Source organism: Malaclemys terrapin, chromosome 7 (assembly GCF_027887155.1).
Source record: "Malaclemys terrapin pileata isolate rMalTer1 chromosome 7, rMalTer1.hap1, whole genome shotgun sequence".
NCBI classification, from domain to species: Eukaryota; Metazoa; Chordata; order Testudines; family Emydidae; genus Malaclemys; species Malaclemys terrapin.
The window spans coordinates 75,340,547-75,353,876 of NC_071511.1; the positions used below are offsets into that span (position 1 = coordinate 75,340,547).

General features: G+C 40.4%; 1 protein-coding gene across 1 annotated transcript in view; it reads left to right on the plus strand.

Moving 5' to 3' along the window:
- Window positions 1-13,330, plus strand: part of WAPL (WAPL cohesin release factor) — a 128,889-nt gene that overhangs the window by 61,237 nt on the left and 54,322 nt on the right. Inside the window, exons 3-4 of the mRNA XM_054034191.1 lie at window positions 3,664-4,698; window positions 10,345-10,463. Of these exons, the coding sequence (XP_053890166.1) occupies window positions 3,664-4,698; window positions 10,345-10,463 (1,154 nt within the window). The remainder of the gene's footprint in view (window positions 1-3,663; window positions 4,699-10,344; window positions 10,464-13,330) is intronic.

Here is a 13,330-nt window from a genome sequence, read left to right on the forward strand (position 1 = left end):
GGTCCTGACCTCCCTCACCTGGTGGCTAGATCACAATGTGGTTTGCGAGGGGATGCCATTTCACGCACCACAACCCTCTCTACACCTGGTTACAGACGCTTCATCTCTGGGTTGGGGCGCCCACCTCAGCGAACACCATACTCAGGGCCTGTGGACTGCATCCCAGCTAGCCCTGCACATCAATGTTCGGGAACTGATGGTGGTGCGCCTGGCATGCCAGGCATTTCTCAATCTCCTACGTGGCCGCTGTGTGTTAGTTCTCATCGACAACACCACGGCCATGTTTTACATCAACAAGCAAGGAGGAGCACGTTCGTCAATTCTATGCCAAGAGGCCATTCGCCTGTGGGACTTCTGCATCGCCCACTCAATCCATCTCACGGCATCGTTCCTCCCTGGAGTCCAGAACACTCTAGCGGACCGACTCAGCAGGTCTTTTCAGACGCACGAGTGGTCCATCCGTCCGGACATCATACATTCCATCTTCCAGAAGTGGGGGTTTCCCCAGATAGACCTGTTTGCATCTCGAGACAACAGGAAGTGCCACGTGTTCTGCTCCCTACAAGGTCGAGCTCCGGGCTCCCTCTCGGATGCGTTTCTCCTTCCCTGGAAAGACCACCTGTTTTATGCCTTCCCTCCGTTTCCTCTGGTCCACAAGGTACTGCTCAAATTGCGCAGAGACCAGGCACAGGTAATTCTGATCGCTCCAGCGTGGCCGAGACAACATTGGTACACCATACTGTTGGAGCTCTCGGTTCAGACACCCATCCCGCTTCCATTATGTCCGGATCTCATCTCTCAGGACCACGGCCGGCTGCGTCACCCCGACCTGCAATCTCTTCACCTCACGGCGTGGCTGCTCCATGGTTCACCCAGGCAGAGCAACAATGCTCACTCTCGGTCCAACAGATTCTGTTGAGCAGTAGGAAGCCCTCAACACGAGCCACGTACTTGGCCAAGTGGAAGCGGTTCTCCTGTTGGTGCGAACAATGGGCCACGTCCCCGTTACAGGCACCTATTCCTCTCATATTGGAATATCTCCTCTCCCTAAAACAGCAGGGGTTGGCGATATCTTCAATTAGAGTTCACCTGGCCGCTATATCAGCCTTTCACCCAGGGGAACTCGCGTCCTCGGTATTCTCTAACCCGATGGTCGTTGGATTCCTCAAGGGCTTAGACCGGATGTACCCACAACAACGTCAGCCCGTCCTGACGTGGGACCTCAACCTGGTTCTCTCCACGCTCACAGGTCCTCCATTCGAGCCACTGGCCACCTGTTCACTTTTGTACCTATCCTGGAAGACAGCCTTCCTCGTAGCCATCACCTCAGCAAGGCGCGTTTCTGAACTCAGGGCGCTTACATCCGAGCCCCCTTACACAGTTTTCCATAAGGATAAAGTGCAGCTTCGTCCACATCCTGCCTTTCTCCCTAAGGTGGTTTCTCCGTTTCATATCAACCAGGATATATTTCTCCTGGTCTTTCATCCTAAACCACATGCTACTTGCCAGGATCAACGTTTGCATTCTCTGGACGTACACAGGGCCCTGGCTTTCTATATTGACCACACAAGGCACTTTAGAAAGACGACGCAACTCTTCGTTGCAGTGGCCGACCGAATGAAAGGCTCACCGGTCTCCTCACAACGCCTATCCTCCTGGATTACGTCTTGCATCCGGACTTGCTATGACCTGGCAGGTGTCTCAGCACCGCACCTCACCGCTCACTCCACGAGGGCCCAAGCTTCCTCGACGGCTTTCCTGGCGCAAGTTCCGATCCAGGACATTTGTAGAGCTGCGGTTTGGTCATCAGTCCACACATTTACAGCTCACTATGCACTAGTGCAGCAGTCCAGGGACGATGCTGCATTCGGATCAGCGGTTTTGCACACAGCAATGTCTCACTCCGACCCCACCACCTAAGTTGGGCTTGGGAGTCACCTAATGGAATGGATATGAGCAAGCACTCGAAGAAGAAAAGACGGTTACTCACCGTTGTAACTGTTGTTCTTCGAGATGTGTTGCTCATATCCATTCCAAACCCGCCCCCCTTCCCCACTGTCGGAGTAGCCGGCAAGAAGGAACTGAGGGGGCGCCGGGTCGGCTGGGGTATATATTCAGCGCCATGAAGGCACCACTCTAGGGGGCTCCACAGCCGACCCGCCGGTGTTGCTAGGGTAGAAAATTTTCCGACGATCGTGCACGCGGTGCGCGCACACCTAATGGAATGGATATGAGCAACACATCTCGAAGAACAACAGTTACAACGGTGAGTAACCGTCTTTTATAGTGGACCACAAGCTAAATATGAGTTGGCAGTTCTGTAACCAAAAGTATCTTTCTTTCATCACCCACTTCGTTACAATATTACTTAAAGGTTCCAGCCAAGATTGGAGCCTCATTGTGGTAGGCTCTACCATACATAGAGCTTGTCCACACTTCAGAGTGCATCTTGTTTATGATATGCGCTAACTAATTCAAAAATTATCACACTTCAGCATTTGGTGTAGACAAAGACTGGTGTGATTTTGAATAGTGTCATCTGGTCAGTTTAAGTCTAGGACCCAACATATCTTCTCATATATTTTAAATTCTCTTCAAGATACATAGAGGTGAATACCCAAGGGTAAAAAGTGTCCTATAATCAAAGTTTAAACTTCTTAAGAACAAATTATGAATCTTCTCTTGTTTATCTTTCTGGAGTCTGATGAAGGTGTTTTTTGTAAAATGGTTAGAAATTCCTCTAGGATTGTTCTCTTCCCCTACTCTTAATCCCTTATTTATCTTCATAAAATATTTCAGTGGTATATGTATAGAAACATGTTCAGGTGCACAACTAAGTTGATTCTACAGTAGAACCTCAGGTACAAACACCTCTGGAATGGAGGCTGTTCATAACTCTGAACAAAACATGATGGTTGTTCTTTCAAAAGTTTACAATTGAACATTGACTTAATATAGCTTTGAAACTTTAATATGAAGAAGAAAAATGCTGCTTTCCCTTTATTTTATTTTTTTTAGTAGTTTGTTTAATACAGTACTGAACTGTATTTGCCTTTTTTGTCTCTGCTGCTCCGTGATTGTGTACTTCTGGTTCCAAATGAGGTGTGTGGTTGACTCGTCAGTTTGTAATTCCGAGGTTCTACTGTAAATGAAATTCTGTTTCTAATGTTTGAATTTAGTTTAATTTAAAATGAGATTGAGCATTCATCGTTAACTGTGTTTAACTTGATTTATTACTGATTTTCCTTCTTTTTTCCTTTAGGTTGTATAAATGGTTGAGTAGTTACAAAGAGGATTTTTAAACATTCTGTTTAATTACAAGAGCCTTATGCAGAGAGCTAACCTTGAAGTTGGCAAAATTATTCTATTAGGAAACTACTCATTAGATCAGTGTCATGGGGAAAGTATTTTGTTGCACAAAAATGGAAAAGTTTGTATGTTTAAGTTTGAAATATTTTTTAAATCTTAAGTTTGCTTTAGGTTCTTACAAATCAATAATTTTTGGATAATTTCATTGAGACTTTTTTTGTGTGCCAGTGAGCATTGAGAATTCCCTCTGTTACACTGAGATGAGTCAGAGTTCAGCTTTGTGTCTTGGAGTTGATGGTTATAACATGGCTCTATTTGTATTACTTATTAATTAATAATTTCTCTTTTTTGTAGATAAAATACAGAATTTTAGTGAAGATAATAAGAACAGTCACTTCATCTACAAGAATGCTGAAGACAGTAATGAAACCAATGCTGAAACCACAGACGTTTCTGGGTACAACATAGAAACCAAGGACTTACTTGACTCTTGGGACTCCCGTATTGGGAAAAGCTCAGACTCTCTATCAGATATATCTCAGACTAAGGGGCCATTAAGAACTCATTTGTATGAATGGGAGGATGAAGTTGAAGACTCCACAGCTGGAGAGTATATGTTAGATTTTGATAGTGAACATTTCTCAGATATTAAGAACAAGGATGAAGAGTTTGATAAAGAAGATATGGAAAATCCAAAGGAAGCCATTAGTGAAGAACTTGTGCAAACTGTTCTTAGGCCAAGCAACTGTAGGACATATTGTAGATCCAACAAAACAAAACAGGGGGCAACAAATTTTGATAAGCTAATGGATGGCAGTAGTCAGTCTTTATCCAAAGCAAATAATGAATCAAATAATGATGGTCTGAACCCAGCAAGAAAAGCTGTTTTGAGTAGTGGGACCAGTTTTAGAGGGACAGTTGGGCGTACTAGAGACTACACTGTTCTCCATCCATCTTGCTTGTCAGTTTGTAATGTTACCATACAGGATACAATGGAACGTATTGATGAATTCACTACAGCAGCTCCTACTGACTTGGGAGAGGCTGGACGTCTAAGAAAGAAAGCAGACATTGCTACTACCAAGACTACAACCAGGTTTCGACCTAGCAATACAAAATCCAAAAAGGACGTCAAACTGGAGTTTTTTGGGTTTGAAGACCATGATGAGGGTGGGGGAGATGAAGGAGGCTCTGGAAGCTCCAATTATAAAATTAAATACTTTGGGTTTGATGACTTGAGTGAAAGTGAGGATGATGAAGATGACTGGCAGTTAGCAGAAAGGAAACCTAACAAAAAACGAAATAGAACAGCACCATCTTCCTCATTTCAGTCTAGTTCTGATGGCAATGAGAATTTTTCCCAGGACACCCAATTGAGCACTAATGCAGGTAAGCAATATTCTTCTGGATTTGATAAGATTTTAAGCTTAAATCTACTTAATTTTAAATTGTAACCTAATTATGATATCCTTAAAGTTCTTAGTCTCTTGAATTACAGTACTCACTAGTTCAAAAATGTAGGAGTTTAGCTTCTGCTTGTCTGTCATGGGTGCCTACTGCTCCATAGTTATCAAAAAAAATGGTTTATCTTCCTTTTAATCTCATGCCAGAGGAAAAGATTCCTCTTTCTACTGAAAACAGGTTGCATCTCATGGCCTGTAAACCACAATGCAACAATATCACCTTCCCACTGTTCTGTCTCCATGCTTGGAAAGCAGAGGTCTTTCTACTGATGCCCTAATTCAGCTGCAAGTTGTTGGGCTCAAGACAAAACATTCTGGGTAAAATTCTGTGGCCTATGCTACACAGGAGGTCCAGTTAAATGATTACTACTGGACTTAAAGGTTGAACCTAGATTCATAAATTTTGAGCTCAGAACCAAAAAACTTGAATTTTCTTGCTGTTTCCTCCTACCAGACTCATGCTACATTGAGAAATAAGGGAGAGAGACTTGAGGGATTAGGAAGGGAAGGTCCTTAGCATCAACAGCTTGTTTTTTCCATTGTTTGAGCAATCTGATTAGATCCTCCTACTCGAGATCAAAGGGCTCCTGCTTCTGCTCCCAGTTTCTGTGCCTGAGCTGGCATCTCCCTTTTCCCCACATACAAAAAATAGTTTTATTGTTGCTATTTGGAGAGCACTCTCTGGTGTCAGTCATTTTTTGAAAACCAGGCTGTCTCTGTGATAGTCTATGGCCTCATCTGATGAACAAGCTTAAATTCATCAAGCTTAAAGCTTTTTGCTGATAAGCTGAAATATTCCAAAGACATGGACAATCAGACGCACCCTTACTGTTTAGACAACCCTCTGAAAAGGAGGACTCACCCACAGAATATAATCAAGGGATGTTATTTCATCTCTCTTAGAAATAGACCCTTTGACAGACTGAGAAGCACAGTTGAGACCGAACACATTTCACAAAGCTTGGCATCCAGCAGACCCTAAAACATTATATACGTTTTCCAGAACTCAGAGCAGTCAGGCTTTTCCTTCTTGAATCTTCAAGGCCATAATCTCCTAGAGATGTCAAACATTTTAGCAAGTGTGGGTGGGCATGGAGTATCTTTCCCCTCCAACCCACAGCAGGAGACAATGTAAGATCCCAGAACCCTTGGAATTTCACAAGAATTTGGTTGTTTTTCCTTCAAGCACTAAATGTGAACTACACTGCTTAGCACTGTCATAATCTCATAAAGATATTAACTCTAAGGTCTAGTGTTACTTTGTGAGTTTTATCACTCCCATTGCTGATCACTTCAGTAGGGGGAAGCAGATGGGAGTGAATCCCAATGCGGCATGGGAACTGAATATTGTTACAGGGAATGAAATGCAGAGGGAAAAATGTAAAGGAGATAAACAGGAAGGTGAAAGAGGAAGAAAGATAGGACCACTGGTGTTTCTGCCCTAACGGTGAACATATTTTGCCACTGATATAAAATAAGGTACTGGGAAAAAATGTCCTTTCCTGCATAAAGATTCTATTCCACCCCATCTTGGTGCAAAACTCCCATTGGCATTAGTGGGGGGTTTTAAATACTGCCCTCAGTTCACAGCAGTGTTGAATTTATACCTCAGTTTGCAGCATATTTAAAAATGGAATCTGGCTTTCTACAGAACCCATGCAACACTTTTGCCATGCTCCAAGTTGGTTCCTGATCTGTCTAAACATATATCCCATTGTTTTTTGTAAGACTTCAAACAAAAATCTGTGCCACATTACAGAACCCTAGAAAATATTCTTAGAATAACATTCAGGCTAAGTAGAAATGCACTATTCCTTTCATTTTATTCTGAATGTTGACAGATGGGAAGAAAAAAGCTTACATCCAGTCATACACATTTAAAGGTTTCTAGAGTTACTCCACTGGAAATCTGATAAGACTATAAGGAGGCAATATTAGTCCACGAAGGATTCAGTGTGAATCAGAACGTTTCCCTGAATCAAGTCCCTTCCAGACGTTACTCTTGTTCACCTGTGTACGTGAAGAATTGGTCCACCTAAGGGCAAAAACACAAAAAAGGGATAAAAATCTTCCAGGCTCCAAGTTCCTAGTCTTTTCCAAACACTGAGGCACTCCAGAGTTGCTGTAAGCCTGAAATCTTGTATCTATGCTTTGACTCCCAATTAAGAATTCTCTCGTGTCCAGTTCTTCAGTTGCAGCCCAAAATAGTCTGATTAAAAGGCAGTCTAGCATCAGGATGGAGAAAAACTTTTTCACTCCATATTGCAGTCCTACAAAATTGCAAAACAATGATACTACCCAACTAACTTCCCCTACAAGAAAGTAAACAAATTGTTTGTCTAGAGCCAAAACCCCACTACATTTAAAACCAATAATATTTCAGTGGCCAAAGTACAATGTGATTCTATCAAGGCTGTGCATAGAAAATGCTGAATACCAGGACAGACTGGCTACACAGGTTGAAAATCAAAGGGAATGGTCTCTCAACCAAGAGGAATTTCAATTAATCACAAGGATAGGCAGGCCTTAATCAAGGAGCATTTCAGAATCTCAGATTGAGTAAAATGTTCTGTGTGCTGTGGAAAACGATGGAAAATGCCTATTCTATTCATTTTCTTCTATCTTTCCAAAGGTCCTACAAAAGAAAAATTTTTAGGTTTTGGAAATTCTAATACTGCTATAGCAATATTTTTAGTTTTTATTTTTCCATGTTCTGTAAGCGTGCCCCTTTATAGATCCTTTTTTTCTCTTCCCTATATTCCAGTTTCCCAATTTTCTTATGAAATTTTTGTCAATTGCAGTGGTCCTACAGACCACCAAAAAAAGTAAAAGAAACACACTTTCACGGGATTTAGGAAGACACATTTTTCCCTGGGACAGTTCTCCAAAGAAGTGTGAGGGAAACAGCCTATGAAAATAGACATTACATAACATTGAAATCATACATTATAAATATGTTTCTACGTGAGATGCTTTGAAGAAACTTCAGGAAATAAGCTGTTTGACTGATCGCCTTGTTCTAAATGTTACTGTAAACTTATCTTCCTCTAAAACAGATTATTTTATGCAATAATTTTTATTGCATAAAATAGTTCAATTAAAATTTTTTTGTTGCTTGCTGAGTGGGTGCTAAGGATTTTTTTTAAATACTGAACTTTCCATAAATTGGTGACCAATCGCCTCAAGACCTTTTACCTTCATAACATTGTCAGCTTTCTCAGAGATTGTTTCATGGCTAGGTTTTTGATATTTGGAGGTGGGGGGGGGGGGGGGGGGGGGCGGAGGAGCTTTCAATCTCTGATGTATATAAAACCCTAAATATTTTTAAAATTAATCTCTAAGATGAGACTTTTTCAGAATTGACCCTGGGTAAAGATGACCTAATTTAAACTTGCACATGTTTCGATATTGAATATAGATAGTGGTATCATACATGTACAGTAACTTTTAGTGGACAAATCAGAAAAAGTTTCCTTATTTGCTGACCGTGACAGGCACTAGCTTGGTGGACTCCCTGAATACTATCAAATTAAGTCATCTTGAAGTGCCGATTTAAAAAAAAAAAAAAAAAAAAAAAAAAAAAAATCACAAATTTCAAAATGCACTTAATGGATCACTAATAAAAATCTAATATGCTGGATTTTTGATAAATGGAGCAAGGGATCTGAAATGCAGAGGAGTCCGTCTTTCTTGCTGTTCAACTAAATGCAGTTTGAAGCTGCGTTGGATCCTTAAGATGACCTAATTAGGCAGTATTTGGCTTGCTTTTGATGTTTGATTGTAGGATTACCTAAGAAATTGACATCATTTCAGATCCATTTACTGGTTATGTAATTTCACAGAGAAGGTAAGAAGCCCTGATCATAATTAATGCCATTAGAATATGTAACTTATCATGGAATCCTGCTGCATGAAACCCAGTGCATGCTCAGTGAGCCAGCCACAGCAGCAGCACTGCAGGCTTCATGCCTGCTTTTTTGTTTCTATTACTATAGCTACAATTGATTTGTCACTTGGTAGGCAATTGTACTGTTTTTTAATGGCACATTAGGCACATTGATTCCCTTGGGCTACTGCTAAATTTTAAGACTTTTTGGATTATTTTACTATAATGAAAGAATATTATATTACTGTAGGATTTTGAGCTCTAGTCTAAAACTGTTTCAAATACTATTGCATGTATCAATCTAACACTTTTTGTTACAATTTGAAAATTATCTGAAAATGTTAATGGTTTCTACAGGCATAGTGAGTTCAGATACCTGTATCGTGAAAAACATATTGCCTAACATTCAATATTTGTTGGTGTGTGGGTGTGGAAAAGTCAAAATAACTTAATAGAGCAATTGATCCAGCATGCTTGCATGTCTTGCAGTTCTAAAATAAGGGTAGCTCACTAGGAGTAAACCCATGGTCAGTTTTTTTATTTAAACAACATGAGTTTAATTTTGTGTTCTCTGTTCCTGCCTCCACTTCCCAAATAAAGTCTGTGATAACATCTGAGTAGCACCAAATCAAAGAACATGCAGACTGGTTTCCAAGCCTTTATGCTTACGACCCTGCAACACAAATGAAAATTCTTTTCTCCTGTCGACTCCATCTTGAAGAGAAGGCAGGGTCATATGAATTAATGTTGGAGATCTACAACCAAAATTTTGAGTACCAGAGGGATCTGGGCAGCAGAGTCCGGGTATACTGAAAAGAGAACCCCTGAGACCACTGCCAACTAGTTCCTTCCATCTGCAAACCTTTCTCACCTATTTCTAGCAAGCTGTCTATTAAGTGGGAATGCCACTAGAAATAGTTAAGATTCAAAAGTATATCCACTATACTTCTGAATAATATTTGCCTTCCTCTCAAAAGTGAGGTATGAACATAAATTTGTACAAAGATGAATTTAATTAAAGCAATTTTTTTACAGAGATTCAGATTGATGACTGACTGATAAACTTGTATAATCCTAAGGGGTGAGATTACTAGACACTACTTGCCTGTGCCAAAAAAGCTGTCAATATGAAAGGCCACTGTCAGTTTTAAGGTTTGGTATATGAACTCTGAGGGCTTGAAATGGTCTCAATCGTTAGACTTCCAGTAGTATACATTTTTGTTTCCAACCTTTATCCATTACAGGGTAATGTACTTTAAAAACAGACTTTCATCTTGATTTATTCCACTTCTTTTCCAATATAACTTCCATTTATCTTGTGAAATATTAGCTTTATAAAGCTCTTAGTTCTGCTATCCCAGAAACCAGTTAGAAACAGTATAAATTCTTTCAAGATCGGTTAACCTTTTCAAGTATAGGTCTTGAACCAGTGTTTGGGTAGAAATTTGACTTCTCATGCTATAACCAAGTATAAACTAAAACCTTCTTAACATCAGGTTTTTGTCAAATGTTTAAATGCTGCATTGTAGTCTCAAGCAGTTTCAAAAAACTATTGTAAATTTGAGAATGTCATTAACTAATCTATAATTTCAGCACCTTAAAATGTAGCAGTTTAGGTACAAGAACAGAATTTTGTGGAAAGTGGCTGACTGCTAGAATATCTTTTCATTATATTTACCTTTACAGATCTACTGGATTTTTCAGAGGATTCATCTGGTGTGCCTGAAAGCAATAAGAAGTCCACAAATAAACAAGGCGATAAAGCTAAGGAAAACACCAGGAAGATTTTTAGTGGGCCAAAGAGGGTAAGTGGTAATACTTTCTCTTATTTTATTCAGCACCGTGGTGTTGAGGGTCTTGTAGTTAGTATATGTATCTCTAGATCTTATCCTGGGGTAGTCAGTTATTTTTTGTGAAAGTCCAAATTTCTTTATCAAGATCCAGACTCTAGAGAAAATACTAAAATATTATAATAATGATAATAAGTAAATAAAGAGGTTTCAGGGTCTGTTCAGAAGTGTCTGGTGGTCTGGATTTGGCCTATGGTCTGCTTATTGATTACCTTTGTCTTATCCCATTTGTTCTGGATGCAATATTTAACCCATCTTAAAATTATTATAAAGCACACAAGACTATTGAGTTAAATGGTTTGATTACTTGGATATTCTGGCACTCTTTTGAGGTCTTTTCCCCCCTCCCCCGGATTGATGTCACTGTTTTAATCACCTTGCTTCAACTTTAATATTACAGTTGGCACCTGGAAGCCAAATCTGTATTTAGGAGTACAAAACTGTTTCCATTATAATTCCATTTTTCATGTACTTAAGATTTTTAGTTTTTGGGTGGAATTCCTATTATATTCATGTAAAAAGTGACAGAGTCCTGTGACACCTTAAAGACTAACAGAAGTATTGGAGCATAAGCTTCCGTGGATTAGTCTATAAGGTGCCACAGGACTCTTTGTCGCCTTTTACAGATCCAGACTAACACCACTACCCCTCTGATACTATATTCATAGAAATGCTGGGCTGGAATTGAACCTCAAGAGGTCAACTAGTCCATCCCCCAGTCATGAGGTAGGACCGAAGGTGTTTGTCTAACCTGTCAAAAGTCTCCTCCTCCCCCCCCCCCCCCCCCCAAAAAAAAAAGACTAGCATACCTAGTTTTTCAACCTTCCTCAGAGGTCAGGTTTACTAACAGTTGAGAGATTTGCTTCAGTTCATTAAGTATAGAATCATGGTTTGACATGATTTGTTCTTGACAAATCCATGCTAACTGTTACTTATCACCTTATCTTCTAGTTTGTTTATGAGGTCACCTGAGATCGTATCAGAAGCCTTATTAAAGTCAAGATATACCACATCTTCTGCTTCCCCATCCACAAGGCTTGTTACCCTGTTCTTGATAAATTATGCTGACTGTTACTTACCACCTTATTATCTTCCAGGTGTTTGCCCTAGAATGAATTCCATCAGACCCCGCTGATTTGAAAACATCGTATTTACCTAAATATTCTTTCACATGTTCTTTCCCTAATCTGTCTTCGGTTCCTTCCCCATTGTTAATATTAATCATGTTTGTGCTAAGCATCTGGTCACAATTAACCTTTTTAGTGAAGACTGAAGCAAAATAGGCGTTCAATACCTCAGCCTTCTTGGTGTTGTCCATTACTAGTCCTCCTTCCTTGCTAAGGGGTAGATTATTTGTGCAGATGTTCTCCATAGCTAAAAGCTTATTCACTGCTTCCATTCACCTATTCTTCTGAGATTTCTGACAGGATAGGAGAGCCTCTGTCTTTCCTGAGGGTAGCTTGATTGCTTTCATTGAGGGAAAAACAGGGTTGTGGCTATTTTTAAAGAGGGCAGAAACTGGAGTTTCTCCAAAGATTTTATTCTTATGCTTCAACTGATATATTTATAAAAATATTTGTCTTCATGGACTACCCACTGCCCCAGATGTGCTCAATAAGGAGCACAGGAGACAGTAAAACTGGGAAAGAAATGCAAGGGAATGTGGAGGGCAAGAAGGAATGGAAAGCTGGAGTACAGGCATGGCTACTTTGCACTGCTCCATAGTGGTATAAAGCAGCCAGAGCATAGTGGTGAATCTGTCCCTAAAAGTTAAATTAAAAAATTATTTGGTATTGCATAACTTCATTAGAAATACTGCATGGTAACATTCCCTTGGGTCTTCTTGTTTACTGTTGATGTCTTTTTTTTTTTCTTAATTACAATTTGAATTTTTTTTTTTTTTTTTCAAATTAAAAAAAAATGCTCAGCAAGTACATTGAGTACATATCCGTAATTTAGGGTAGAATACTTTACAGGAATGTTGTAAATGTATTGTGTTTATAAAACCCAGGGAATTTAGAGTAAGGAATAAACTCAATAGAAATCCATAATTTTAAAGTATGGAAACAACCATTTATGCTGACTCCCTCCATAACCACCATAGTATCACTACTCATAGACTCTGACTTTAAGGTCAGAAGGGACCATCAAGATCATCTAGTCCAGGGATCTCAAACTCAAATCACCATGAGGGCCACATGAGGACTAGTACATTGGCCCGAGGGCCGCATCACTGAAACCTTTTCATACAGTGATGCAAAAGTATACCTCTATCCTGATATAATGCGACCCAATATAACACTAATTCGGATATAATGCGGTAAAGCAGCGCTCCAGGCGGGGCGGAGCTGTGCACTCCGGCGGATCAAACCAAGTTCGATATAACGCGGTTTCATCTATAACGCAGTAAGATTTTTTTGGCTCCCAGGGACAGCGTTATATCGAGGTAAAGGTGTATAGTCAAAAATGAAGAGTAATATAGTATGCTATTAAAAATCAATGTATTAACTTTTTTAAAACTGTAATGCAAAGAGGGGTTTTAATAAAATATGAACACCTGTAACTATTCAGTAACACTGATGATGATCTACACTGTACAAGGGTTTGCCAGGGCTCGACCCTCTCCGGGGCGGCGGGGAGCCACACCGGCTCACTACACACTGGTGCTTGGGTACTTCGTCCGGCTGCAGGGTCTTCCTCTGCAGCCCTTGCGGTCCTGGAAGACACAGTAAGCCCGACCTTGGCTCAGGGCGGGGCACCAATGCTACGTCAGGGGCTCAGGCCCTCGGTCAGGGCTGAGCAACCAGCAGGAGTATTTAGCC